We start from the raw sequence: 25361 nt of genomic DNA, 5'->3' as shown, positions 1-25361 counted from the left end.
TTCATGCTCCCAACTTTGTGGGAACAGTTTGGGGACGGCCCCTTCCTGTTCCAACATGACTGCCCACCAGTGCACAAAGCAAGGTCCATAAAGACATGGATGAGCGAGTTTGGGGTGCACAAAGTCCTGACCTCAACCCCATAAAACACCTTTGGGATGAAATAGAGCGGAGACTGCGAGCCAGGCCTTCTCGTCCAACATCAGTGCCTGACCTCACAAATGCTCTTCTGGAAGAACGGTCAAACATTCCCATAGACACCCTCCTAAACCTTGTGGACGGCCTTCCCAGAAGAGTTGAAGCTGTTATAGCTGCAAAGGGCGGAGCCAACTCAATACTGAACCCTACGGACGAAGACTGGGGTGTCATTAAAGTTCATGTGTGTGTAAAGGCAGGTGTCCCAATACTTTTGACAATCTAGTGTAGGGCTGCTTTAATGTTTTTCTGATATGGGAAAGTATTTCCGAATAATGGGCTGATCACTCATATAAAGACCAGCTCTGTGCAGAAAATAGATAAATACTCTTGCAGGGGTAAATGCTTAGTTTGTCTAATGCTTACCTTATTCCGTGCTCCAGCAAGGCCCCTCGAATCAGAAAGTCTTCTAATAACATACATTGGCCCCATTCACACAGATCGAATGCATTTTCACTGGGTGAATTGCTATGTAATGCTGGGTTTAGATGTGTCTTCAAACCACCTTCCCACCCGGCCTATAGCAGACTGATGGCCGGGTGGTGGCTTCACCGTTCTGACTGGACATCATTTCACGTCTTTCAGATCGGGCCGCTCATCGCGTGTCCCTGGGGGGTGTGCAGCACGGACACACCGCATCGCAGTAAAGGGCCTAAGACATAAACTGCCCACCAGTGATGCCAATCAGTACCTATCAGTGCTGCTTTTCAGTGCCTATCAGTGAACCCTGTCAGTGCCCATCAGTGCCACCTATTAGTGCCTCCCATCAGTGCAGTATATCAGTGCCCTGATTATCAGTGCAGCCCCATCAATGATGCATGTCAGTGCCCATCAGTGATGTGCACCAGTGATGCCAATCAGTGCTCATCAGTGCTGCCTTTCAGTGCCCATCAGTGAACCCCTGACAGTGCCCAACAGTGCCGCCTATCAGTGCTGCACATTAGTGACCTGATTATCAGTGCAGCCCCATCAGTGATATCTGTCAGTGCCCACCAGTGATGTCCACCAGTGATGTGAATCAGTGCCCATCAGTGCTGCCTTTCAGTGTCCATCATTGAACCCTGTAAGTGCCCATCAGTACCACCTAGCAGTGCCGCTCATCAGTGCAGCATATCAGTGCCATAATTATCAATGCAGCCCCATCAGTCATGCCTGTCAGTGCCCACCAGTGATGTCCAACAGTGATGCCAATCAGTACCCATCAGTGCTGTCTATTAGGGCCACCCATCAGTGCCTATCATTGCCCATCAATGCCCATAAGTACTGCTGCCTATCAGTGCCCATAAATGCCACCTATCAGTGTCATCAGTGCTGCCTATCAGTGGCTATCAGTGCTGCCTATCAGTGCCCGTCAGTGCCGCCTATCAGTGCCCATCAGTGCAGCCTATCAGTGCCCATCAGTGCTGCCTTTCAGTGCCCATCAGTGCTGCCTATCAGTGGCCATAAGTGCTGCCTATCAGTGCCCATCAGTGCTGCCTATCAGTGCCCATCAGTGCCGCCTATCAGTGGCCATCAGTGCTGCCTATCAGTGCCGCCTATCAGTGCCCATCAGTGCTGCCTATCAATGCCCATCAGTGCCGCCTCAGTGCCGCCTATCAGTGACCATCAGTGCTGCCTATCAGTGCCCATCAGTGCCGCCTATCAGTGCCCATCAGTGCTGCCTATCAGTGCTGCCTATCATTGCCGCCTATCAGTGCCCATCAGTGCTGCCTATCAGTGACCATCAGTGCCGCCTTTCAGTGCCCATCAGTGCTGCCTATCAGTGCCCATCAGTGCTGCCTATCAGTGCCCATCAGTGCCGCCTATCAGTGGCGATCAGTGCCGCCTATCAGTGCCCATCAGTGCTGCATATTAGTGCCTCCTCATCAGTGCCGTCTCAACAGTGCCCATCAGTGAAGGAGAAAAATTACTTATTTACAAAATTTTATAACAGAAACTAAGAAAAACATTTTCTTTTTCAAAGTTTTTGGACTATTTTCGTCTATTTAGCAAAAAAAACCTCCAGTGGTGATTAAATACCACCAAAAGAAAGCTCTGTGTGTCTCCAAAAAATGATAAAAATGTCCTATGTGTACAGTGTTGTATGACCGTGTAATTGTCATTCAAAGTGTGACAGCGCTGAAAGCTGAGAATTGGCCTGGGCAGGGAGGGGGTGAAGGTGTCCGGTAATGAAGTGAAAGTATTCAAATCACCAAACTTGGCGTTGCGGAATACTGTCATTTTTTAAAAATCTGCGCCATTGACAGCCGAGTAAACCTGAAGTGACGTCACTTTCGGGATTTTTACATCAGAGACCTCGATCAGAGCCGAATCCGGCCTGGGTGGTGGACGCGGCGACTGGTGTCTCGGGTCTCGCGGTGGGACGGGTGGCCCGGGAAGAGCGGCGGAAGGTGGCGGGGGGGAGGGAGGGGCGACGGCCCCTCGCCCTCCTTTTAGGAATAACAGCCAAGTGGCTTTTAGTTGTTATCACTAAAGAGCTGGCCGTCCGCTCTAAAAAAAAAAAACGTACCGGGGCAGCTGCATGTCATCCCGGTATAACCCCTTCAAGCCATGAACGCAAATTTGGCTTAGGGTCGGCGCGAAGGGGAAAATAAATGTTTGCATTTTGGGTTTTAATGCTACTTTTTTTTTTTAACAGTTAGGTACCACTATAACTTTTAAAAGGTATAAATATTGCCGGTACTTTTCCGATTCACATTTATACTTTATTTTTTACACTTGGGGACATTCCATTTCAGAGATGGAAGGACGTGACTCATTCTTCGATGTTTTCCCCATCGCAGACGATCGTGAAGACGTAAACCAATGAATCTCATTCCATTCTCCAAGGCTTTGTCCTTGAAGAAAGTGACAGTTGTGCTCCTGGCGTGGAAGAAAAACGTTCTCCAACCCATTATCTGCCCGAAGATCTGAGCCAAAACAGAAAACAAGGCTCGGCTTTTCCGGTTGGGCCAGGGCAGAAAGGCGTGGGCAGGTGTGACATCACCTGGAGGCGGAGCTTCTCTACCTGCCCTTCATAATGAATGAGTGACAGGTGAGAGCGGGACACAGAGAGCTCCTCCAGGGTACAGATTTCACCTGAGAGCGACCGAGAGCATCGCAGAGAGCGCTGGTAACATTGTCATAAGTAAGGAATCTTTTGTTTTATTTCATGCTTTTTTATGATGAAATCCCTTGAAATGTCATAATGCAGGGGGGGAGGGGTTAGGTCATGCTTGCCACTGATATCACTTTTAGGACAAAGCAGTAGAATCAATGACGTTCATTCAACCTGCTGTCCCTGCTGAGAATAATGTAACTGATAACAGTCAGCACAGGCAGAGAGCTCACAAGATTTTTGGCAGGACCAACATACATAAATATATACTATACATTATTTTTAATATACTTAACGGAGACATTACAGTGTCTTCTGATTGCAGTGTCACCTTGTAGCAGTGCATTCCCAGAATCAGTCCACATGGAGTTTGTGTGTCTAGAACAATGACACACTGACACTTGGGGGTCCAGAACAATGACACCCTGATACTTGGAGGTCTAGAACAATGACACACTGACACTCGGGGGTCCAGAACAATGACACACTGATACTTGGAGGTCCAGAACAATGACACACTGACACTCGGGGGTCCAGAACAATGACACACTGACACTTGGGGTTCCAGAACAATGACACACTGACACTTGGGGTTCCAGAACAATGACACACTGACACTTGGGGTTCCAGAACAATGACACACTGACACTTGGGGTTCCAGAACAATGACACACTGACACTTGGGAGTCCCAGAACAATGACACACTGACACTTGGGGGTCCAGAACAATGACACCCTGACACTTGGGGGTCCCAGAACAATGACACCCTGACACTTGGGGGTCCAGAACAATGACACCCTGACACTTGGGGGTTCCAGAACAATGACACACTGACACTTGGGGGTCCCAGAACAATGACACACTGACACTTGTGGGTCCCAGAACAATGACACACTGACACTTGGGGTCATTGGTCTATAACAATGACACACTGACACTTTGGGGTCCCAGAACAATGACACACTGACACTTGGGGGTCCCAGAACAATGACACACTGACACTTGGGGTCATTGGTCTATAACAATGACACACTGACACTTGGGGGTCCCAGAACAATGACACACTGACACTTGGGGGTCCCAGAACAATGACACACTGACACATGGGGGTCCACAACAATGACACACTGACACTTGGGGGTCTATAACAATGACACACTGACACTTGGGGGTCCTAGAACAATGACACCCTGACACTTGGGGGTCCAGAACAATGACACCCTGACACTTGGGGGTCCAGAACAATGACACCCTGACACTTGGGGGTCCCAGAACAATGACACACTGACACTTGGGGGTCCTAGAACAATGACACCCTGACACTTGGGGGTCCAGAACAATGACACCCTGACACTTGGGGGTCCAGAACAATGACACACTGACACTTGGGGGTCCCAGAACAATGACACCCTGACACTTGGGGGTCCAGAACAATGACACCCTGACACTTGGGGGTCCAGAACAATGACACACTGACACTTGGAGGTCCCAGAACAATGACACCCTGACACTTGGGGGTCCAGAACAATGACACACTGACACTTGGGGGTCCTAGAACAATGACACCCTGACACTTGGGGGTCCAGAACAATGACACCCTGACACTTGGGGGTCCAGAACAATGACACCCTGACACTTGGGGGTCCCAGAACAATGACACACTGACACTTGGGGGTCCTAGAACAATGACACCCTGACACTTGGGGGTCCAGAACAATGACACCCTGACACTTGGGGGTCCAGAACAATGACACACTGACACTTGGGGGTCCCAGAACAATGACACCCTGACACTTGGGGGTCCAGAACAATGACACACTGACACTTGGGGGTCCAGAACAATGATCCCCAATGTCTCAATAAAGGGGACTTTTCACCTGCCCATGCTATCACATAAGGATCTTGTTAGCCCCCTTGTGATAGCAATAAAGTAACAAATACATAAATAAATAAATGTAAACATTTGTAAAGCACCCCATCCCCCCTCACACACACATATAAATATCCCCTGTGATAGCAATAGGCAGCGACAGGTACTCTTTACTGAGAGATCTGTCAGTTAGACCCTAGAAAGAAAAATGGTTTACATCCAGGGAAACGAAGTGATAAATGCTCATCACTTCCGGTTCCTATGCCATAGAGGTGATCAGAGCCGTTCCGGTCTCTGATTGCCTCTATGATCAGCCATCTGAAGCGTGGGCTGGTCGCTCGGGTCCACCAGTAGGACAGGAAAGCCTGAGAAAGCCACAGAAGGCGGCGGGATCTCCCTTCCCACTGCTTGTAAAAGCAATCTGGCGTCTAACTAGCCACTTGATTAGCTTTTACAAAAAGCCGACTGGCAGCTCTAAAAAACGATACTGGATTGATACCTGCGACTGTGGACATTATCCCGGTATAACCACTTGAAGTCCGGCGACGTATGTGTGTGTGTGTCTCTGGTCATCAAGTGGCATTGCCTATAAAGAATTTTGGGTACCATCGTGTTTTGTGATTTCACGGGCCTGTGCAATTTTATGGCTTGACTTGTTAGTTATCTATTTACTCGATGCAACATCATCTTCTATATTTTCACAATAATACATGAACTTTAATGGCATCCCAGTCTTAGTCCGTAGGGTTCAATATTGAGTTGGCCCACCCTTTGCAGCTGTAACAGCTTCAATTCTTCTGGGAAGGCCGTCCACAAGGTTTAGGAGGGTGTCTATGGGAATGTTTGACCATTCTTCCAGAAGAGCATTTGTGAGGTCAGGCACTGATGTTGGAGGAGAAGGCCTGGAACGCAGTCTCCGCTCTAATTCATCCCAAAGGTGTTCTATCGGGTTGAGGTCAGGACTCTGTGTGGGCCAGTCAAGTTCCTCCACCCCAAACTCGCTCATCCATGTCTTTATGGACCTTGCTTTGTGCTCTGGTGGGCAGTCATGTTGGAACAGGAAGGGGCCATCCCCAAACTGTTCCCACAAAGTTGGGAGCATGAAATTGTCCAAAATGTCTTGGTATGCTGACGCCTTAAGAGTTCCCTTCACTGGACCTAAGGGGCCAAGCCCAACCCCTGAAAAACAACCCCCACACCATAATCCCCCCTCCACCAAATGATTTGGACCAGTGCAAAAAGCAAGGTCCATAAAGACATGGATGAGCGAGTTTGGGGTGGAGGAACTTGACTGGCCTGCACAGAGTCCTGACCCCAACCCGATAGAACACCTTTGGTATGAATTAGAGCGTAGACTGCGATCCAGGCCTTCTCATCCAAAATCAGTGCCTGACCTCACAAATGCTCTTCTGGAAGAATGGTCAAACATTCCCATAGACACCCTCCTAAACCTTGTGGACGGCCTTCCCAGAAGAGTTGAAGCTGTTATAGCTGCAAAGGGTGGACCAACTCAACATTGAACATCCAACACAGAGATATACTGCTCTGAACAGGGAAACCTGAATACTGGGATAGATGCCGGCACAAATGGTCCAGGTGCTCTGGCTCAGGATGTCCCTCCCACATCCGAAAACGAAGCATACATGAAAATAGAAGAGCCAGCTCTGCTGGAGGTTCAGTCTTGTAACTTTATTTTCAAATGACCATGTAAAAAAGAACACGCAGAGACATTTCGGCACAGAGACAGAGACATTTCGGCACAAGCCTTGTTCACAGCGCACTCAATATTGAACCCTACGGACCAAGACTGGGACGCCATTAAAGTTCATATGCGTGTAAAGGCAGGTGTCCCAATACTTTTGAGAAAAATAGTGTATCTCGCGACATAAAAAAAATTGCAACCACCACCATTTTATTCCCCAGGATCTCTGCTCCCAGAAAATATAAACCTTTTATGGGGTTTACAGTAATTTATAGCAAAAAATATACATTTTAACATTTGTGCAAAAAGTAAAAAAATTGCCCCCCCCCCGGTAGACCGGTGGTTAAAGCCTTATTGATTCCCCCCCACGCTATCTCTGGGGGCCCCAGAACAGAAGTATAAATGGGCCCGTGTAGAGCCCATATACAGAATGTTACAATAACAAAACCATCACAAGTTGGACTTGATGGACTTGTGTCTATTTTCGACCTCACCCACTATGTAACAGGTAGCGTTCGTTCGTTCTATAAACTGTGAGCGGAAAACAAGGTCAGCTCATTCATTTACTGTAAACAGAAGCAAAGTGCTTTGTTGTGAGGAATACAAGAGCATGTTTACCTCCCTACCCTGATTATTCCTCCTCCGGGCCATCGGGTTCCTTCCTAAGGTCACACCTTCCACCCTACAGCAGGATAAACACAACGCATACAATGTTCCTCCTGTGTACAAAAGTGTCACATCACTGCAAAAAATGTGATACACTCAAAAATGATACACTCAATCTAGAGACAATCTGCAACATAAACATACATCAATGAATACATTGTAATATTCCCACAATATACAAATAAATAAAGTAACCGATCACCCAGACCATGGGAGGTTACCCATTGTAGTCCAAATAGGTGCAAACATTCAGGCTCCATTCACCCTTCATGATTTGGAATCCAAAATTGCGTGGCAATTGCTGCACAATGCTATTCTTTAATGGCACGCCAAATGTGACGCGATTGTCCCGCAACTGTCGTGCGACGGGTTCGCACAGCAAAGCGCACATTTATGTGGGGGAGAGGAGCAGGAGCTTAGGGCAGGCCACTCAGGGCTAGCACTATGTGACACACAGAATAGCGCTTGGAAGATTATATAGCGGGAAAAACACACAATCAACAGACTTTTAAGGTAACCAGACAAATGTATGTTAAAATTGTAGCACTTTATTAACAAACATTTACAGCTTACAATACACAGGTGGGAAGAATGTTCCTTACATTGGTGATCAGTGAGAAGAATGTTCCTTACATTGGTGATCAGTGAGAAGAATTTTCCTTACATTGGTGATCAGTGAGAAGAATGTTCCTTACATTGGTGATCAGTGAAAAGAATGTCCCTTACATTGGTGATCGGTGGGAAGAATGTTCCTTACATTGGTGATCAGTGAAAAGAATGTCCCTTACATTGGTGATCGGTGGGAAGAATGTTCCTTACATTAGTGATCAGTGAGAAGAATGTTCCTTACATTGGTGATCAGTGAGAAGAACGTCCCTTACATTGGTGATCAGTGAGAAGATCATCCCTTACATTGGTGATCAGTGGGAAGAATGTTCCTTACATTGGTGATCAGTGGGAAGAATGTCCCTTACATTGGTGATCAGTGAGAAGAATGTTCCTTACATTGGTGATCAGTGAGAAGAATGTTCCTTACATTGGTGATCAGTGAGAAGAATGTTCCTTACATTGGTGATCAGTGGGAAGAATGTCCCTTACATTGGTGATCAGTGAGAAGAATGTTCCTTACATTGGTGATCAGTGAGAAGAATGTTCCTTACATTGGTGATCGGTGAGAAGAATGTTCCTTACATTGGTGATCAGTGAGAAGAATGTTCCTTACATTGGTGATCAGTGAGAAGAATGCTCCTTACATTGGTGATCAGTGAGAAGAACGCTCCTTACATTGATGATCAGTGGGAAGAATGCTCCTTACATTGGTGATCAGTGAGAAGAACGCTCCTTACATTGGTGATCAGTGGGAAGAATGTTTTCTACATTGGTCATCAGTGGGAAGAATGTCCCTTACATTGGTGATCAGTGAGAAGAACGCTCCTTACATTGATGATCAGTGGGAAGAACGTTCCTTACATTGGTGATCAGTGAGAAGAATGCTCCTTACATTGGTGATCAGTGAGAAGAATGTTCCTTACATTGGTGATCAGTGAGAAGAATGTTCCTTACATTGGTGATCAGTGAGAAGAATGTCCCTTACATTGGTGATCAGTGAGAAGAATGTTCCTTACATTGGTGATCAGTGAGAAGAATTTTCCTTACATTGGTCATCAGTGGGAAGAATGTTCCTTACATTGGTCATCAGTGGGAAGAATGTTCTCTACATTGGTCATCAGGGGGAAGAATGTTCTCTACATTGGTCATCAGTGGGAAGAATGTTCCTTACATTGGTGATCAGTGCGAAGAACGTCCCTTACATTGGTGATCAGTGAGATCGTCCCTTACATTGGTGATAAGTGAGAAGAATGCTCCTTACTTTGGTGGTCAGTGAGAAGAATGTCCCTTACATTGGTGATCAGTGAGAAGAACGTCCCTTACATTGGTGATCAGTGAGAAGAACGTCCCTTACATTGGTGATCAGTGGGAAGAATGTCCCTTACATTGGTGATCAGTGAGAAGAATGTTCCTTACATTGGTGATCAGTGAGAGGAATGTCCCTTACATTGGTGATCAGTGAGAAGAACGTCCCTTACATTGGTGATCAGTGACAAGAATGCTCCTTACATTGATGATCGGTGGGAAGAACGTTCCTTACATTGGTGATCAGTGAGAAGAACGCTCCTTACATTGATGATCAGTGAGAAGAATGTCCCTTACATTGGTGATCAGTGGGAAGAATGTCCCTTACATTGGTGGTCAGTGGGAAGGAGGAGGAGGACACACCCAAGGAGCTCTCTGAGAACCAGCCTTTTTTTCAAGCCTGGGCCTTGCCTGTTAGCTTGGCCCAGGAACAATGCCTGATCCTGGGGGAGGCCCAGGGAGGGATCCCCCTGATGACATGGGGCCTAGTGAGGAGGAGGTGGAGGATCTGACTGTGGGTCCAGGCCCTGGTATGGATGCGAGTATCTTCAGACAGAAGATTGTTGATCGCTTTAGGGAAATTGGAAGGGCTGAAGAGGAACTTCAAGTTTTGAAAACTAACCATAAGAACTTCAAAGCCAAATACTTCCAGGCCTGGAGTAGAAATCGCACAGCCATGAAGCCTGAGTTACAGGAATATGAGGAAAAAGTAAAGCAGCAAACTTTATTGTTGGAAAAATTAAAAGCCAGAAGTGGAGCTTTTAAAGAAAAATTTGAGAATGAGAAGAGATTTGCCAGCCAGTCGTCAGTAAGTCGCATGGATCAGCAGCCTCAGGTTATGGATGACCCGGGTCCATCTGCCTCTGCACCTCTCCCCCCATGTAAGGCCTTGGAATCGCCAGCGGCAACCAGCCAGGGGGTTGAGAGTGAGCATGGCACCCTGACCTTCATCCGGCGGATGGAGTCACCCCTGAGAGCAGACAAGTTTGCCATTTCTGGTGATCCATCAGAAATCCCTGAGGATGAGAGGAAAGATAAACCAGGGAATGAAGATGGACCTGCACCAAACACCCTGAACATGGATGTTTCTACTCCTGCGTTTGCTGAGACCAGTAGTTCCTCTATCAAGTTTGCTGCATGTGTTTCACACAGTAAGGCTGACACCAGCAAAGAGATTGCCTCACCTGAGCCTCTCTGTGTTCCAGCAGAGCTGATTGATGGTGATGGGGGAGGGGATCAGCACATTGCACCATGTGTAGTGGAAGCCATGGAGGTGTCAGACCAGCCTGCTGAAAGTCCTGTCCTGATGGAGGAGAACAGGCCAGCTGAAGATTCCACCAGCACAGCAGTGGGAACTGACACTGTTGGGAAGACTACAGGAACTATGAATATACCAGCAAGTATTAAGAATGACAGTAATGATAAAACTATGAATGTGGTGGGTGGTGGTGAAGGGGTTAATACTGCTGGGAAAAATAAAAATGACATTGCTCTCCCTGCTCAGCAGAGGAAAGACTCAGCGATTGTGCAGACCAAATCTGTACAATCGATATCTGCTAGAAATGTGACAGACGGTTCAAAGCACACAAATGCTTCTTCTGCTGGGAGAAATGTGGGCAGTTATGCGTCCGTTCTGGGGAGTCGCACCAAAGAGGGTGGAGGGAATTTTAGTGGTCACAATTTGGGGGGGCTTGGTGGTGGGATGGTTGGTGGGTACAGGAGGAGGAATGTGGTTCAAGTGAAGTGGGAGGGGGAGGGGACCCCACCAGTAAGGGGGAGGGTGGCTGAGTTGGTTCTGGAAATGGGGTTTAAAGCATCAGATATATTTGCTTTGATTTGCCCAGTGGGGAGTTATGAATTTGATTTGTCCTTTGTAAAGCCTGAGGGTCTGGATTTATTTTGGGAGAGGTATAGTAGGTGCAAGGGCCTTCCGCAGTGGAGTGGTTTGGTGCCAAAGGTGATTTCCAGGCAGCCTCTGATAAAGTCGGTGACGATCCTGGTGCGTAACGAATCCATACCAGAGGCTGATTTGATAGTATGGCTACGCCGATATGGTGAGGTCCTCGCTCCACTGCGGAAGGTCCTTGATGAGCATGTGATATGGACAGGAGCCTGGACAGTCTCACTAAAATTGGGGGTGCTTGGAAATGTAGTTCAACACCTTCCCTGTTCAGCTTTTCTGGGGAGAGATAGGCTGACTATTTTTTACCAGGGTCAGCCTAAAGTCTGTAATAAATGTGGAGACAAAGGCCATTTTGCATCTACCTGTACCCGTAAGAAATGCTCACTGTGCCAGGATCTGGACCATTTGGCTAAGGATTGTACTGAAATTCGGTGCAATTTGTGCCAAAAGCTGGGTCATCCTTATAGTCAGTGCCCGGAGGCATTACATAACTTGCCAGGATTGGAGGCTGAGTTGCAGAGACTTGATAAGGAGGATGAGGCCGCTAAAACTGTTATTGCCCCTCCTGTTTCTGTTATATCTGTTCCAGATTCTGTTTCCCCTGGTAATGTGGTCCCTGAGTCTGTCCCTCCTGTGTCTGTTACATCTGTTGTTTCGGATTCTGTTTCACCTAGTAATGTGGTCCCTGAGTCTGTCCCCCATGTGGTGGTCCCTAATCCTACTGTACGTAGATCCTCCAGACTGGCAGAAGCTGCTGGGGGGGCAAGTTTGGCGGATCTTCCCACTCGGCCTCCAGTCCCTGTCCCTCAGCGGCACAAACGTGGTCAGGGGAATGTGGGGGTGCAGGATGGGGGTGGGGCTGATAGAAGGGTGTCCATATCCCATGTCTCACCCTCTGTTGAGGGGGATTCGGATGATGAGGGGTGGGAGAAGTTTAGGAGGAAGAAAAAGAAGAAGAAGAGGAAGACAAGTAAAGTGGTCATTTCTTCCTCAGGGTCGGACCCAGGAGGGGTTTCTCTTGGTAATACCTTTTCAGTTTTGTCAGGTGATGATATGTCTGATATATCTTTCTCTTTATCATCCATGGATGAGGGGGAGTCACGTAGTCTGAAGAGAGCTGTTTCTGGTGATGAGAGTGTGGCAAAGGTTAAGAAACGACTACCCCAATCATCCTGATGGCAGTTCCCACTCCGATAAAGGTGGCGACCATTAATGTCGCCAGCATTAAATCTGCAAGAGCTCGTGATATTGCCTTATTTTTGCTCAGCGAGTTTGATGCTGAGATTTTATTTTTGCAAGAGACCTGGCTCAATACTTTGGCCGATGTCCATCTAGCAAAAAGGGAGTGGAGATGCGGTCCCTCCTTTTGGTCTCTTGCGGCTGAGCCCTGCAGCGGAGTTGCGGTCCTTTTTAAAACCGATATGGTAACATGCCGGCGGGTAATTGAGGTAGAAATGGGGAGATGCATGGTCTTGGACGTCTCTGTTAGGGGGCAGGACCTGCGCCTGATCAATATCTATGGACCGCAGTCAAAATGGGGCAGGAAATGCCTCCTCACAGAGATCAAGCCCTTCCTTTTTACGTCCCAGCAGGTTGTTTTTGGAGGTGATTTTAACACCATAATTAGGCCTGAAGACAGGAGAGGCTCCATAGACAGGCTGGGTTACGATAGCGTTTTTCTTAGAGATATGGTAAGACAGGCAGGCCTGGTAGATGTGCATATTAAGCACTGCCCTGGCAGCACGGGATTCACATTTCAGAGAGGGAATAGTCAGAGTAGGATAGATAGGTTTTTTTTAAAGGAGAACTCTGCTTTCTCGGCTCCTGAGTTGAGGGCGGTGGAGTTCTCTGACCACTGTATGCTGTCTGTGACTCTGAATGCCTCAGACACTCCACCCAGGGGAAGGGGTACCTGGAAACTGAATTCGGCTCTCCTGGAAGATGTAGAGGTAAGACAATCCTTTGAGGATTTTTTTCAGGCACAGGTTTCTATTCTGGACTTTTGCAGCAGTAAGTCAGAGTGGTGGGAGCTTGTGAAACAAAGGACAATTGGACTTTTCAAGGCCATAAGTAAGAAGAAGCAGCTTGGTATGTACATTGCCTACCAGCATTTGCGGAGGAAGCTTGATCGTCTTGTCTCGTATAGAGGAGATCCAGGGGAGATCTCTGAGGTGAAGTTTCTTCTTAGGAAGTGTCAATACGACCGGCATGCCTCCTTGGTTCTGGAGAGGGATTATGGAAAATATCACTCGCCTGATCCTTACCAGAACTGTAAGCAAGGCATAGCAGTTAAGACGGTCATAGGCCTGAGGGATAGTACGGGTTCCCTGGTGAAGTCCAGATCAGGGATCCTGGAGATCTTCAGGTCATATTATGCAGACCTTCTGGGAAGAAAGGACCTTTGTCGGGACAGGATGGAAAGCTTTCTGGATTCTACTCCAGGATTGGGAAATGGTACATTGCCTTTGATGGATTTGACAGAACCAATTTCAGTGGATGAGGTAGTTCATGCTATAGAGAAGCTGGCTACCAAAAAATCGCCTGGGCCAGATGGGTTGACAGCTGAATTCTACAAGTGTTTTAAGTCCATTCTGGCTCCCTTTTTAGCAGAGGTTTATAACAGCTGTCTAGAAGAGGGTTCGCTCCCTCCCTCCATGAGGCAATCCGCTGTGATTCTTCTGTCAAAAGGTAAAGACCCCTCAATGATTGAGAACTGGCGCCCCATCAGTCTTCTTAATGTTGATAGAAAGATCCTGGCGAAGATTCTTTTTTGGCGCTTGTCGTCAGTAGCAGGCGATTTGTTGTCCAGTCATCAGCACTGCTCGGTCCAAGGTAGAAGTACCTTTTCAGCGGTTTTAGCTGTCCGGGAGGCTTTGGAACGATGCAGGGCTGCTGGATGGAGAAAGTACTTGCTGGCATTGGATCAGGCGAAGGCTTTTGATAGAGTCAATCACGAGTACCTGTATTTGCTACTTGGTAGATACGGCCTGCAGGGGAGGTTTATAGATTGGCTGAAGACATTATATAGAGGGGCTGAGAGCTTCCCACTGGTTAATGGTTGGGTTGGACGGCCTTTTGAGGTTAGCTCTGGTGTGCGCCAGGGATGTCCTCTGAGCCCCCTGTTATATGTATTCGCAATCGACCCCTTCATAAGAAGGCTAGAGAGTGGATCTTTGTGCGGGGTGCCTTTGGGCATTGCTGGTGTGTCGCCTCTGAAGGTCGTGGCCTATGCCGATGATGTGTCTGTTATTGTCTCTGGGACAGAGGAGGCGCAGGAGGTGGTCTCTATGATAGAGCAGTACACGGAGGCTTCTGGTTCTAAAGTCAACCATGAAAAGAGTGAAGTTTTCTGGATGGGTGAGGAGGGTGAAAGCTTCGAACTTCCGGATGCCTTCCCAGAGCCCCAGCAGGAAATTAAAGTGTTGGGCATCAAATTTGGTCCTGGTGACTATGGTCATCGAAATTGGGAAAGCAGGTTGGTGTGTGCCAATGCCAAAGTAGCAAGCTGGAAGAAATGGAAGCTTTCCTTGAGAGAGAGGGTTGACTTGATCAAAACGTACCTGGTCCCAATCTTTTTGTATGTCAGCTTCGTCTGTATCTTGCCAGCATCTCTCTATGCAAGGGTGTACAGCTGTTTTTTCCAACTGTTATGGGGAAGTAGGCTGAACCTGATCAAACGCAATGTAACTTACCTGTCTAGGCGGGAGGGTGGCCTAGGAATGGTCAACCCAATAGTTTTCTTTTCTCTGCTCTTTTTAAAGTACAATCTTGGTAACATGCTAGCAGAAAACCCGCCGGGATGGGGGGGCATTTTTCAGTCTTGTTTTAGGCCTTTTCTGCGATGCTGGGAAGATGGCGGGCCAGTGAAAAGTCTGAGAGTCCGACATGGCAAGCTCCCGGCTTATGTTGCCCCGTGTCTGAAAATACTTCGGCAGTGGCAGGTGACAGTGGAGGATATCAAGTCCCTCCCCAGGAAGCTTCTGGAGAAGAGGATTTTGAGCTCTGCTTTCAGTGTGTCACTGGCCTTAAGGGATTGCCCAGGCTCTGTAATGAGGGAGGGGTTGCGTTTAATCAATTTAGAAAGAATCCCCTTGAAATTTAGGGATCAAGCCTGGCTCGCTTTCCATGGAAGGCTCTATGTCAGAGGGAACTTGAAGCATCGCCCTGTGGATGATCGGGATTGTCCTAGAGCGGAGTGTGTTGGTAAAGTGGAGTCTATGGACCACTTTTTGCTGCAGTGTCCCTTTAACATAGAGGTGTATAAAAGGGTGGGGAGGGCTCTAGGCATCCCCTTTTTCTATCGCATGAGTTATGCGGAGTGGGTGTACGGGGCATTCCCGACTTGCTGGGATTTTGATTTGGATACACTGTTTTTAGTTAGTATAGTTGTCCGTTACTTCACATGGAATGCACGGTGCCAGATTACCCTGCGGAAAAAAGTCCTCTCTGTTGAGGTGGTGGTGCACGATATTCTGGGTGAGGTTGGGAAAATTCGGGGTCTTGAGAGGGGCAGGGAGCCTCGGGCGGTCTGGAAAAAGGCGTGGAGGAATATCAGACCTGCCTTTGGTGAACTGCCCATCTCTGGGTGAGGTGCTCCTTTTCTTTTTCTGTTTCTTTCACACCCTTAGCTTTTGTTGGTTAGTATCTTCTTTTTGAAGAAGGGCTGCATGCATAATGGGTGCGGGTTTGTTTCTTGACCTCACAGTTTGGATGTCTGGTGTATTGGTGTGAGTTGTAGTGAGATTATCCCCAATAATGACATGTTCATGATGAGTTTTGTTTTTGCTGTAAAGTCATTTTTTGTTTGAGAGCAGATTTGCTATATTTATTTTCATTTATGTAAATATGTATATATTTATGTATATTATATATAGTGATTTTATGCTTATTGATTGCAAGACTTTTAATAAAGAAAAATTGGGAAGAATGCTCCTTACATTGGTCATCAGTGGGAAGAACGTTCCTTACATTGGTGATCAGTGAGAAGAATGTTCCTTACATTGGTGATCAGTGGGAAGAATGTTCCTTACACTGATGATCAGTGGGAAGAACGTCCCTTACATTGGTGATCAGTGAGAAGAACGCTCCTTACATTGATGATCAGTGGGAAGAACGTTCCTTACATTGGTGATCAGTGAGAAGAATGTTCCTTACATTGGTGATCAGTGAGAAGAATGTTCCTTACATTGGTGATCAGTGAGAAGAATGTTCCTTACATTGGTGATCAGTGGGAAGAATGTTCCTTACATTGGTGATCAGTGAGAAGAATGTTCCTTACATTGGTGATCAGTGAGAAGAATGTTCCTTACATTGGTGATCAGTGAGAAGAATGTTCCTTACATTAGGGGTCAGTGGGAAGAATGTTCCTTACATTGATGATCAGTGGGAAGAACGTTCCTTACATTGGTGATCAGTGAGAAGAATGTTCCTTACATTGGGGATCAGTGAGAAGAATGTTCCTTACATTGGTGATCAGTGGGAAGAATGTCCCTTACATTGATGATCAGTGAGAAGAATGTCCCTTACATTGGTGATCTGTGAGAAGAATGTTCCTTACATTGGTGATCAGTGAGAAGAATGTCCCTTACATTGATGATCAGTGAGAAGAATGTCCCTTACATTGGTGATCAGTGAGAAGAATGTTCCTTACATTGGTGATCAGTGAGAAGAATGTTCCTTACATTGGTGATCAGTGGGAAGAATGTTCCTTACATTGGTGATCAGTGAGAAGAATGTTCCTTACATTGGTGATCAGTGAGAAGAATGTTCCTTACATTGGTGATCAGTGAGAAGAATGTTCCTTACATTGGAGATCAGTGAGAAGAATGTTCCTTACACTGGTGATCAGTGGGAAGAATGTTCCTTACATTGGTGATCAGTGAGAAGAATGCTCCTTACATTGGTGATCAGTGAGAAGAATGTCCCTTACATTGGTGATCAGTGAGAAGAATGTTCCTTATATTTATGATCAGTGGGAAGAATGTTCCTTACACTGATGATCAGTGGGAAGAACGTCCCTTACATTGGTGATCAGTGAGAAGAACGCTCCTTACATTGATGATCAGTGGGAAGAACGTTCCTTACATTGGTGATCAGTGAGAAGAATGTTCCTTACATTGGTGATCAGTGAGAAGAATGTTCCTTACATTGGTGATCAGTGGGAAGAATGTTCCTTACATTGGTGATCAGTGAGAAGAATGTTCCTTACATTGGTGATCAGTGAGAAGAATGTTCCTTACATTGGTGATCAGTGAGAAGAATGTTCCTTACATTAGGGGTCAGTGGGAAGAATGTTCCTTACATTGATGATCAGTGGGAAGAACGTTCCTTACATTGGTGATCAGTGAGAAGAATGTTCCTTACATTGGTGATCAGTGAGAAGAATGTTCCTTACATTGGTGATCAGTGAGAAGAATGTTCCTTACATTGGGGATCAGTGAGAAGAATGTTCCTTACATTGGTGATCAGTGGGAAGAATGTCCCTTACATTGATGATCAGTGAGAAGAATGTCCCTTACATTGGTGATCAGTGAGAAGAATGTTCCTTACATTGGTGATCAGTGAGAAGAATGTCCCTTACATTGATGATCAGTGAGAAGAATGTCCCTTACATTGGTGATCAGTGAGAAGAATGTTCCTTACATTGGTGATCAGTGAGAAGAATGTTCCTTACATTGGTGATCAGTGAGAAGAATGTTCCTTACATTGGTGATCAGTGGGAAGAATGTTCCTTACATTGATGATCAGTGAGAAGAATGTTCCTTACATTGGTGATCAGTGAGAAGAATGTTCCTTATATTTATGATCAGTGGGAAGAATGTTCCTTACATTGATGATCAGTGGGAAGAACGTCCCTTACATTGGTGATCAGTGAGAAGAACGCTCCTTACATTGATGATCAGTGGGAAGAACGTTCCTTACATTGGTGATCAGTGAGAAGAATGTTCCTTACATTGGTGATCAGTGAGAAGAATGTTCCTTACATTGGTGATCAGTGAGAAGAATGTTCCTTACATTGGTGATCAGTGGGAAGAATGTTCCTTACATTGGTGATCAGTGAGAAGAATGTTCCTTACATTGGTGATCAGTGAGAAGAATGTTCCTTACATTAGGGGTCAGTGGGAAGAATGTTCCTTACATTGGTGATCAGTGGGAAGAACGTTCCTTACATTGGTGATCAGTGAGAAGAATGTTCCTTACATTGGTGATCAGTGAGAAGAATGTTCCTTACATTGGTGATCAGTGGGAAGAATGTCCCTTACATTGATGATCAGTGAGAAGAATGTCCCTTACATTGGTGATCAGTGAGAAGAATGTTCCTTACATTGGTGATCAGTGAGAAGAATGTCCCTTACATTGGTGATCAGTGAGAAGAATGTTCCTTACATTGGTGATCAGTGAGAAGAATGTCCCTTACATTGGTGATCAGTGAGAAGAATGTCCCTTACATTGATGATCAGTGAGAAGAATGTCCCTTACATTGGTGATCAGTGAGAAGAATGTTCCTTACATTGGTGATCAGTGAGAAGAATGTTCCTTACATTGGTGATCAGTGAGAAGAATGTTCCTTACATTGGTGATCAGTGAGAAGAATGTTCTTTACATTGGTGATCAGTGAGAAGAATGTTCCTTACATTGGTGATCAGTGAGAAGAATGTTCCTTACATTGGTGATCAGTGAGAAGAATGTTCCTTACATTGGTGATCAGTGGGAAGAATGTTCCTTACATTGGTGATCAGTGAGAAGAATGTTCCTTACATTGGTGATCAGTGAGAAGAATGTTCCTTACATTGGTGATCAGTGGGAAGAATGTTCCTTACATTGGTGATCAGTGAGAAGAATGCTCCTCATTGGTGATCTAGAAAGGTAGTTTGTACCCCCCCCCCCAGAAGAAATTGGGACTTTGCATTAGAAAAGACACTAGAATTGATTAAAAGATCTGAATTTATTATACAAATAACATGTAGATTCTATAAAAAAAAACATCTAAGTATGATGATTGTGAGAACAGACATTGACATGATTACCATAAAAATAAAAAACAGAAAACACAAAGATATATATTATCTTGGAATGAACTGTATCATACATACTGTATATAGAGTAAGTATCACTCCATTGTCCGGTAGTACTTTCCGGTGTCTGACATCCGGTGTACTAGCGGTACCCAACGCGTTTCAGGTTTTAAATTCCTTTCATCAGGGGTAATTATATAGGAGGATTTGTATTCAAAAGTGGGTGAGTGGATTCATATGGTGATATTGCAGCAAGGGTGACCGATGGCGCTGTCAGAGGATTGCCCCTAAAAAGGTTTGGATTAAATCTGGATGGTTCAAATATTGGTCCACCCCATGGGGAGGATATATAGTCCTAAACCCTCTGAATAGTGATTTTAAGTGAGTATAGAGATCAGACTTCCAGTCATGAAAAAAGGATCTCACAGAATCAATAGATTCAGGATTCAAGTCAGAATCCTCTATTAGTAGCATGGCTGCAATAAGAGATCCACTGTGGTTTGTTCCGACTGTGTTCAGGGGGTCCGTGAGACACACCATCAGCGGACCTTGTCATGACAGATGGTGTGTCTCACATTTTAAAAAACACATAGGTAAAAGGATAAAAAGGAATGACCTGCATCGGTTTGGCGGCATGGCATGTTAGCAGGATGATGCTCCGGGACTGAAAATTCCTTGACTCAGTGTGAGAACAGCCTTCCGACTTTTGGTATCTGTATACTTCCCTCTTTCCTGCTGGAAGCCGCTGTATTGGCAGATGCTGGGTACAAATATGTTTTCTACTGTATATACTGTTAGAATTTGGCAATATCGGTGCTTTCTAGGCTACTCTTTTGGTCTCCATAAACACTATATTACCAAAAGTATTGGGACGCCTGACTTTACACGCACATGAACTTAATAATGGCATCCCAGTCTTCGTCCGTAGGGTTCAATATTGAGTTGGCCCACCCTTTGCAGCTATGGGAATGTTTGACAGTTCTTCCAGAAGCGCATTTGTGAGGTCAGGCACTTATGTTGGACAAGAAGGCCTGGCTCGCAGTCTGTGCTCTAATTCATCCCAAAGGTGTTCTATTGGGTTCAGGTCAGGTTTGGGTTCAGGTCAGGTTGGGTGCAGGCCAGTCAAGTTCCTCCACCCCAAGCTTGCTCATCCATGTCTTTATGGACCTTGCTTCGTGCACTGGTCCAAATCATTTGGTGGAGGGGGGATTATTGTGTGGGGTTTTTTTTCAGGGGTTTCGGCTTGGCCACTTCCAGTGAAGGGAACACTAAAGGCGTGCGCATACCAAGACATTTTGGACGATTTTATGCTCCCAACTGTTGTGGGAACAGTTTGGGGATGGCCCCTTCCTGTTCCAACATGACTGCACACCAGTGCACGGCACAAAGCAAGGTCCATAAAGATATGGATGAGCGCGTTTGGGGTGGAGGAACTTGACTGGCCTGCACAGAGTGCTGACCTCAACCCGATAGAACACCTTTGAGATGACTGGAGACTGCTAGCCAGGCCTTCTTGTCCGACATCAGTAGCTGACCTCACAAAAGCGCTTCTGGAAGAATGGTCAAACATTCCCATAGACACACTCCAAACCTTGTGGATGGCCTTCCCAGAAGAGTTGAAGCTTTTAGAGCTGCAAAGGGTGGGCCTACTCAATATTGAACCCTACAGACTAAGAATGGGCTGCCATTATAGTTTATGTGCGTATAAAGGCAGGCGTCCCAATACTTGTGATAATATAGTGTGTTCCAAGTCCTTTCACCTGCTCTACCATCCAAATTCTTTATACTGTTATGCCATCTTCCACATATCCTGTCTGGTTGCTCTGATGCCCCTGTATCCGCCCCCGGGCCAATTTTGGCTATCCCTTGACCCGTTACATCCATTGATACTACCCCTTCCTATTGGGTCCTGAAGAAGCCAACAATTGGTGAAACGCGTTGACCTGCGTACTGGAGATCTACAAAGTTGTATTCAATATACTGTTATGACCATGGATATGTTATTTATTTGTGATATATATTTTGATTTTACGGTTGTTCCACAACAGGGTACTGTACTCTTAACCCTGCGAGGTCTTTAGGTCATTGAGGGTATTCCTTTTTATCTATGTTTTTTTTTAACATGTACAATAAAGTTGGTTATATTTTATAAATATTTGTTGTCTCCCATGCTGAGCCAGTAAAGTCCGGTTATTTGCTATGTTTGGCTTGATCTATTTAGTCAACATTTATTTTCTAAATGTTTCGGATGTGACTTGTGGAAGTCAAACCCACAGTATTTTTCTATGTATGTAAATAATTTTTCTATTTTTATCTCATTGAACAGGTATGAGTGACTTTTGCCCCCCACCAATCATTGTTACGCCAGACGACAATGCCTGGGATATTGACACTTCTCACTATGCTAACTGTGGCCATTTTGTGGACTGGGATCAGTTCCCCACCAAGCCTCAGAAAAAGGGTCCCTCACATTTGGAAATCCCCTTCTCTGCCAAGGAACTCAAGCGGATGGCCAGGGAAGGTATTTGGGCTAGCCATCGAACCTTGAGAGCAGAGGCCTACAACAAGATCATCAAAGACATCAACTGCCGGATATTCACACCCAATGCCAAGGTTTACCATGATGTAGCTGAGAGGCTCTTCGGTCATGATGACACTATCGACCATCCTTTGCCAGAGTTTGTGGAGGGTTGTCTTCTGCCCATGTACTGCCTCACTGCTAGAGGAGAGAAGGCTGTGAAGAAAGTACTGATCTGTATTAGTAACCAGTATCCAGACATTACCTATTCCCCCGCCTTGCCGGCAGTGGTGGCGCTCTTGATGCACTTCAGTGAAGACGAGGCAGAATGTTTCGAGAAGACTTGCCGTCTTATCTCTTGCACTGATCCGCACAAGTCTTACATTGAACAAAGCTTCTTGTCCTACGAAGCCTCAAGCATGGCCTTTGGTGACTTGGCCAAGAAGTATTGTCAAGCCGGTCATAAGTTAATCATCTCCCACTGTGAAAATTCAGCAGAGGTCTTCTCTGACTGGCAAACTTGGGTCTTTGGTGACTTACCCTTTGAGTATGCCATTAGGGTCTTTGACGTTTTTCTTCTTGAGGGCAACAAAGTCTTGTATCGAGTGGCTCTAGCCCTACTCAAACAGTACAAACTCCAAACTGAATATGTAGGACAGGACATCAGGGAGGACATCCAGAATTTTGTGAAGAACATCTCCCAATATGTCTGTGTAGAGAAGCTGTTAGATAAAGCTTTCAGCATTCGACTTTTCACCCACAAAGAGATCTGGCTGTTGCACATGGCCAACAGAAAAGCCTTGTCCCAAAGTGGGATTACTGTAATGCAGCCAAGGTAAGTAGTCTATTAGCTGTTCACCAAATATTCCATTGACAGACAAAATCATGGTATGCTTTTCAAATTCTCTGTTCCTTGTGGTTCCTTCTGTCTACTTAGTGATTGGGTACATGCCCATTTGGATTTTTCCTAACTTTGTGAGCCATTTTCGAAAGGCTTTGAATAGCATTGTTTAAAGTTCTAGTTGGTAAACTCATCCCATTAGCAATCTGAGTTCTGCTAAAAAAAAAAAACACCATGCTTTTTGTCTCAGTTCAGACACTTGTGTACACAAGAATCTTCCTGATAGTTTTAATTAATATTTATCTAAAGCCCAAACTTTTTTCAAATTGGGAACCGGGTTTTTTTTCTGTCCCATTGGGCAGATTAGTGTTAGTAATCATGGGGCCCTGTACAGCCTACCTGACAGGGGTCATTCCCCTCTGCCTGGGTGGATGTGTGGGTGCAGGTGCATAACCCCGAACATGACTCCAGTCACATGAACAAACCACCCATTCACGTGGCTAGAGTACCCACGTGAACAAGATCTTAATTATGTTTTCTTTTATTTAGATATTTTTTAAGAGCCCCTTGGGACTTTGGTGAAATATAAAAGGATCTAAACAGACCCCTGATGTCTCACTTTTGAGGCAGAGAAAGTGATTGAGGACACAAGTCCCCAATCCTTTCTCTGTAGCCTCAGCTGCTACAGAATGAACGAACAGTAAGCACTCTATACAGAGGCTCCTTGTTCATTCACAAACTGAAGCACAGTAAACACGGGGGGGGGGGGGGGGGTGAGACACAAGTGGTTCAGATCTGCAGAAGAAGGGGATCCTGGACAGGAGTGGGGGTGATCGGAGTGGCGAAGGGGGGGGGAATCCCTGAAACCGATCCCCCTGTAGTTCCTCCTGCAGTAGCTGACAGTCGGCAGGAGGGAGAGGAGGAAAAGCTAGCTGTGATGCGGGGAGGGGGAAACTGCCTGTGCCATAAAGCTGCCCCCCCTGTTGAACTGCTGGGGTCCCATACAGGAGGGCCGGTTCTACCCCCTTATAAGTGACTCTGGTCATCAGAACAGGTCACCTCCTGTTCAACCTTAATATCAGGCTAGGGGTGGGTCGGGAGTGACAAAAAAGTAAGTGAAATGAACGGGTAAGCGCACCACACAAGTTCCAAGTAAGTTGAGCAGGTCTTGTCTTTATTAATATCAAAGAAGGTCAAAAAAAGTAGCTAGTGCGTTTCACCCTTTAACTGGGCATACAATACTGGAGAGGTTTAATAATGGCGAAATACTAGACTATGGTCAGATGGATGGGGGTTCCTGCATTAAAGGCTCACTCTAGTCACCGATAAAGATTTTAATAAATTGAGAGCAGGTATGCCTTTTAAGTCACCCCCTCCTCCTTAAGGGTACAGTAACACACCAGAAGCCCTATATTGCTCAAGGCAGCTGAAGACCCCCAGTGTGTGTTGTGACAGACCTAGCTGGGGCAGGGGCTTTTGGAGAGAACTGTTTATTCAAACACATGCACAGTACAGAGAGATACACTCAGAGGACCATCCCCCTTTGCATAATGACACCGGGCGGGGTAGACTGTCCAATCGGCAGGGAGAGCTGTTGGAGGAATTCCCCCCTCCCTCCTCACAGCTAATCCACATCAAATATACATCCCATAATACTTTTCTCCAAAGGCAGACACAATAGAACAATGGGACACAGCCACACCTCAAACGATCTAGTAGGGAGTCTACAATGGTATCTGACAGTATATATATATATATATATATATATATATATATATATATATATATATATATATATACAATATTCCTTTGTGGTTGTACAGTGAGTCTGATTAGTACAGATCAGACTGTGGTTCTCGGTCACCCTGTGCCCCTAATAGAAATATGGTAACTTATAGATAGGAGGGGACCAGGTGAGCTGGACAAGGAGATTCCAGTGTCCCCCCTAAGGTAAGCTGGGTTCCACAAGCCCCCCATCCAAAGTGACTCCCGTCACATGTGTTTCCACAAAATTCAATAAAGCAACGATAGAAAAGCATCTACATCCATGTTTCTCAAACAGGGGTTGGTTTTGCAAGAGGCCTCTATGGGTTCTGTTGCTGGCTGCCACTGCAGTGAATTTGCATCCGCTCAATGCTCGATGGTGGCATTGGCGGTCCCCTCATAGACTACACTGTGACTGATATCTGCCCAACGATTATCTTAAAGTTTTAGCCCAACCTGCTCCCACCCCACCCCCCTTCTAAAGCCTATCTATCTACCCTGTGAAGGGAAGACATGTATACTTACCTATTCTTAAAGCGTTCTGGTCTGGTCACATGATATCCCCAGCAGCCTGTTTTAGAGAAGAGGAGAGACTTTCGGCAACGGCTGCAGAGCTTGGGTGGTGACCTCACCCATAGGCTTACTATGGGGCATCCGTAGTTCCACAAGTCCCCCGTCCAAAGTGACTCCCTTCACATTTGTCTCCACCAAATTCAATAAAGCAACGATAGCAAAGCATCTACATCTGTGTTTCTCAATCGGGGGTTGGTTTTGCATAAGGCCTCTATGGGTTCTGTTGCTGGCTGCCACTGCAGTGAATATACATTCGCCCTGTGCTCGTTGGTGGCATTGGCGGTCCCCTCATAGACTACACTGT

At 46.0% G+C, this 25361-nt stretch overlaps 1 protein-coding gene across 1 annotated transcript in view; it reads left to right on the top strand.

Moving 5' to 3' along the window:
* Window positions 1–3075: 3075 nt before the first annotated feature.
* Window positions 3076–25361, top strand: part of LOC141113714 (TBC1 domain family member 24-like) — a 38651-nt gene continuing 16365 nt past the window's right edge. Inside the window, exons 1-2 of the mRNA XM_073606989.1 lie at window positions 3076–3320; window positions 21688–22714. Of these exons, the coding sequence (XP_073463090.1) occupies window positions 21690–22714 (1025 nt within the window). The 5' untranslated portion in view covers window positions 3076–3320; window positions 21688–21689. The remainder of the gene's footprint in view (window positions 3321–21687; window positions 22715–25361) is intronic.

The sequence above is a fragment of the Aquarana catesbeiana genome, linkage group LG12 (assembly GCF_042186555.1).
Source record: "Aquarana catesbeiana isolate 2022-GZ linkage group LG12, ASM4218655v1, whole genome shotgun sequence".
Taxonomy (NCBI): Eukaryota; Metazoa; Chordata; class Amphibia; order Anura; family Ranidae; genus Aquarana; species Aquarana catesbeiana.
Note: the sequence above shows the minus strand (reverse complement) of the source record. Positions and strands in the feature narration are given on the sequence as shown.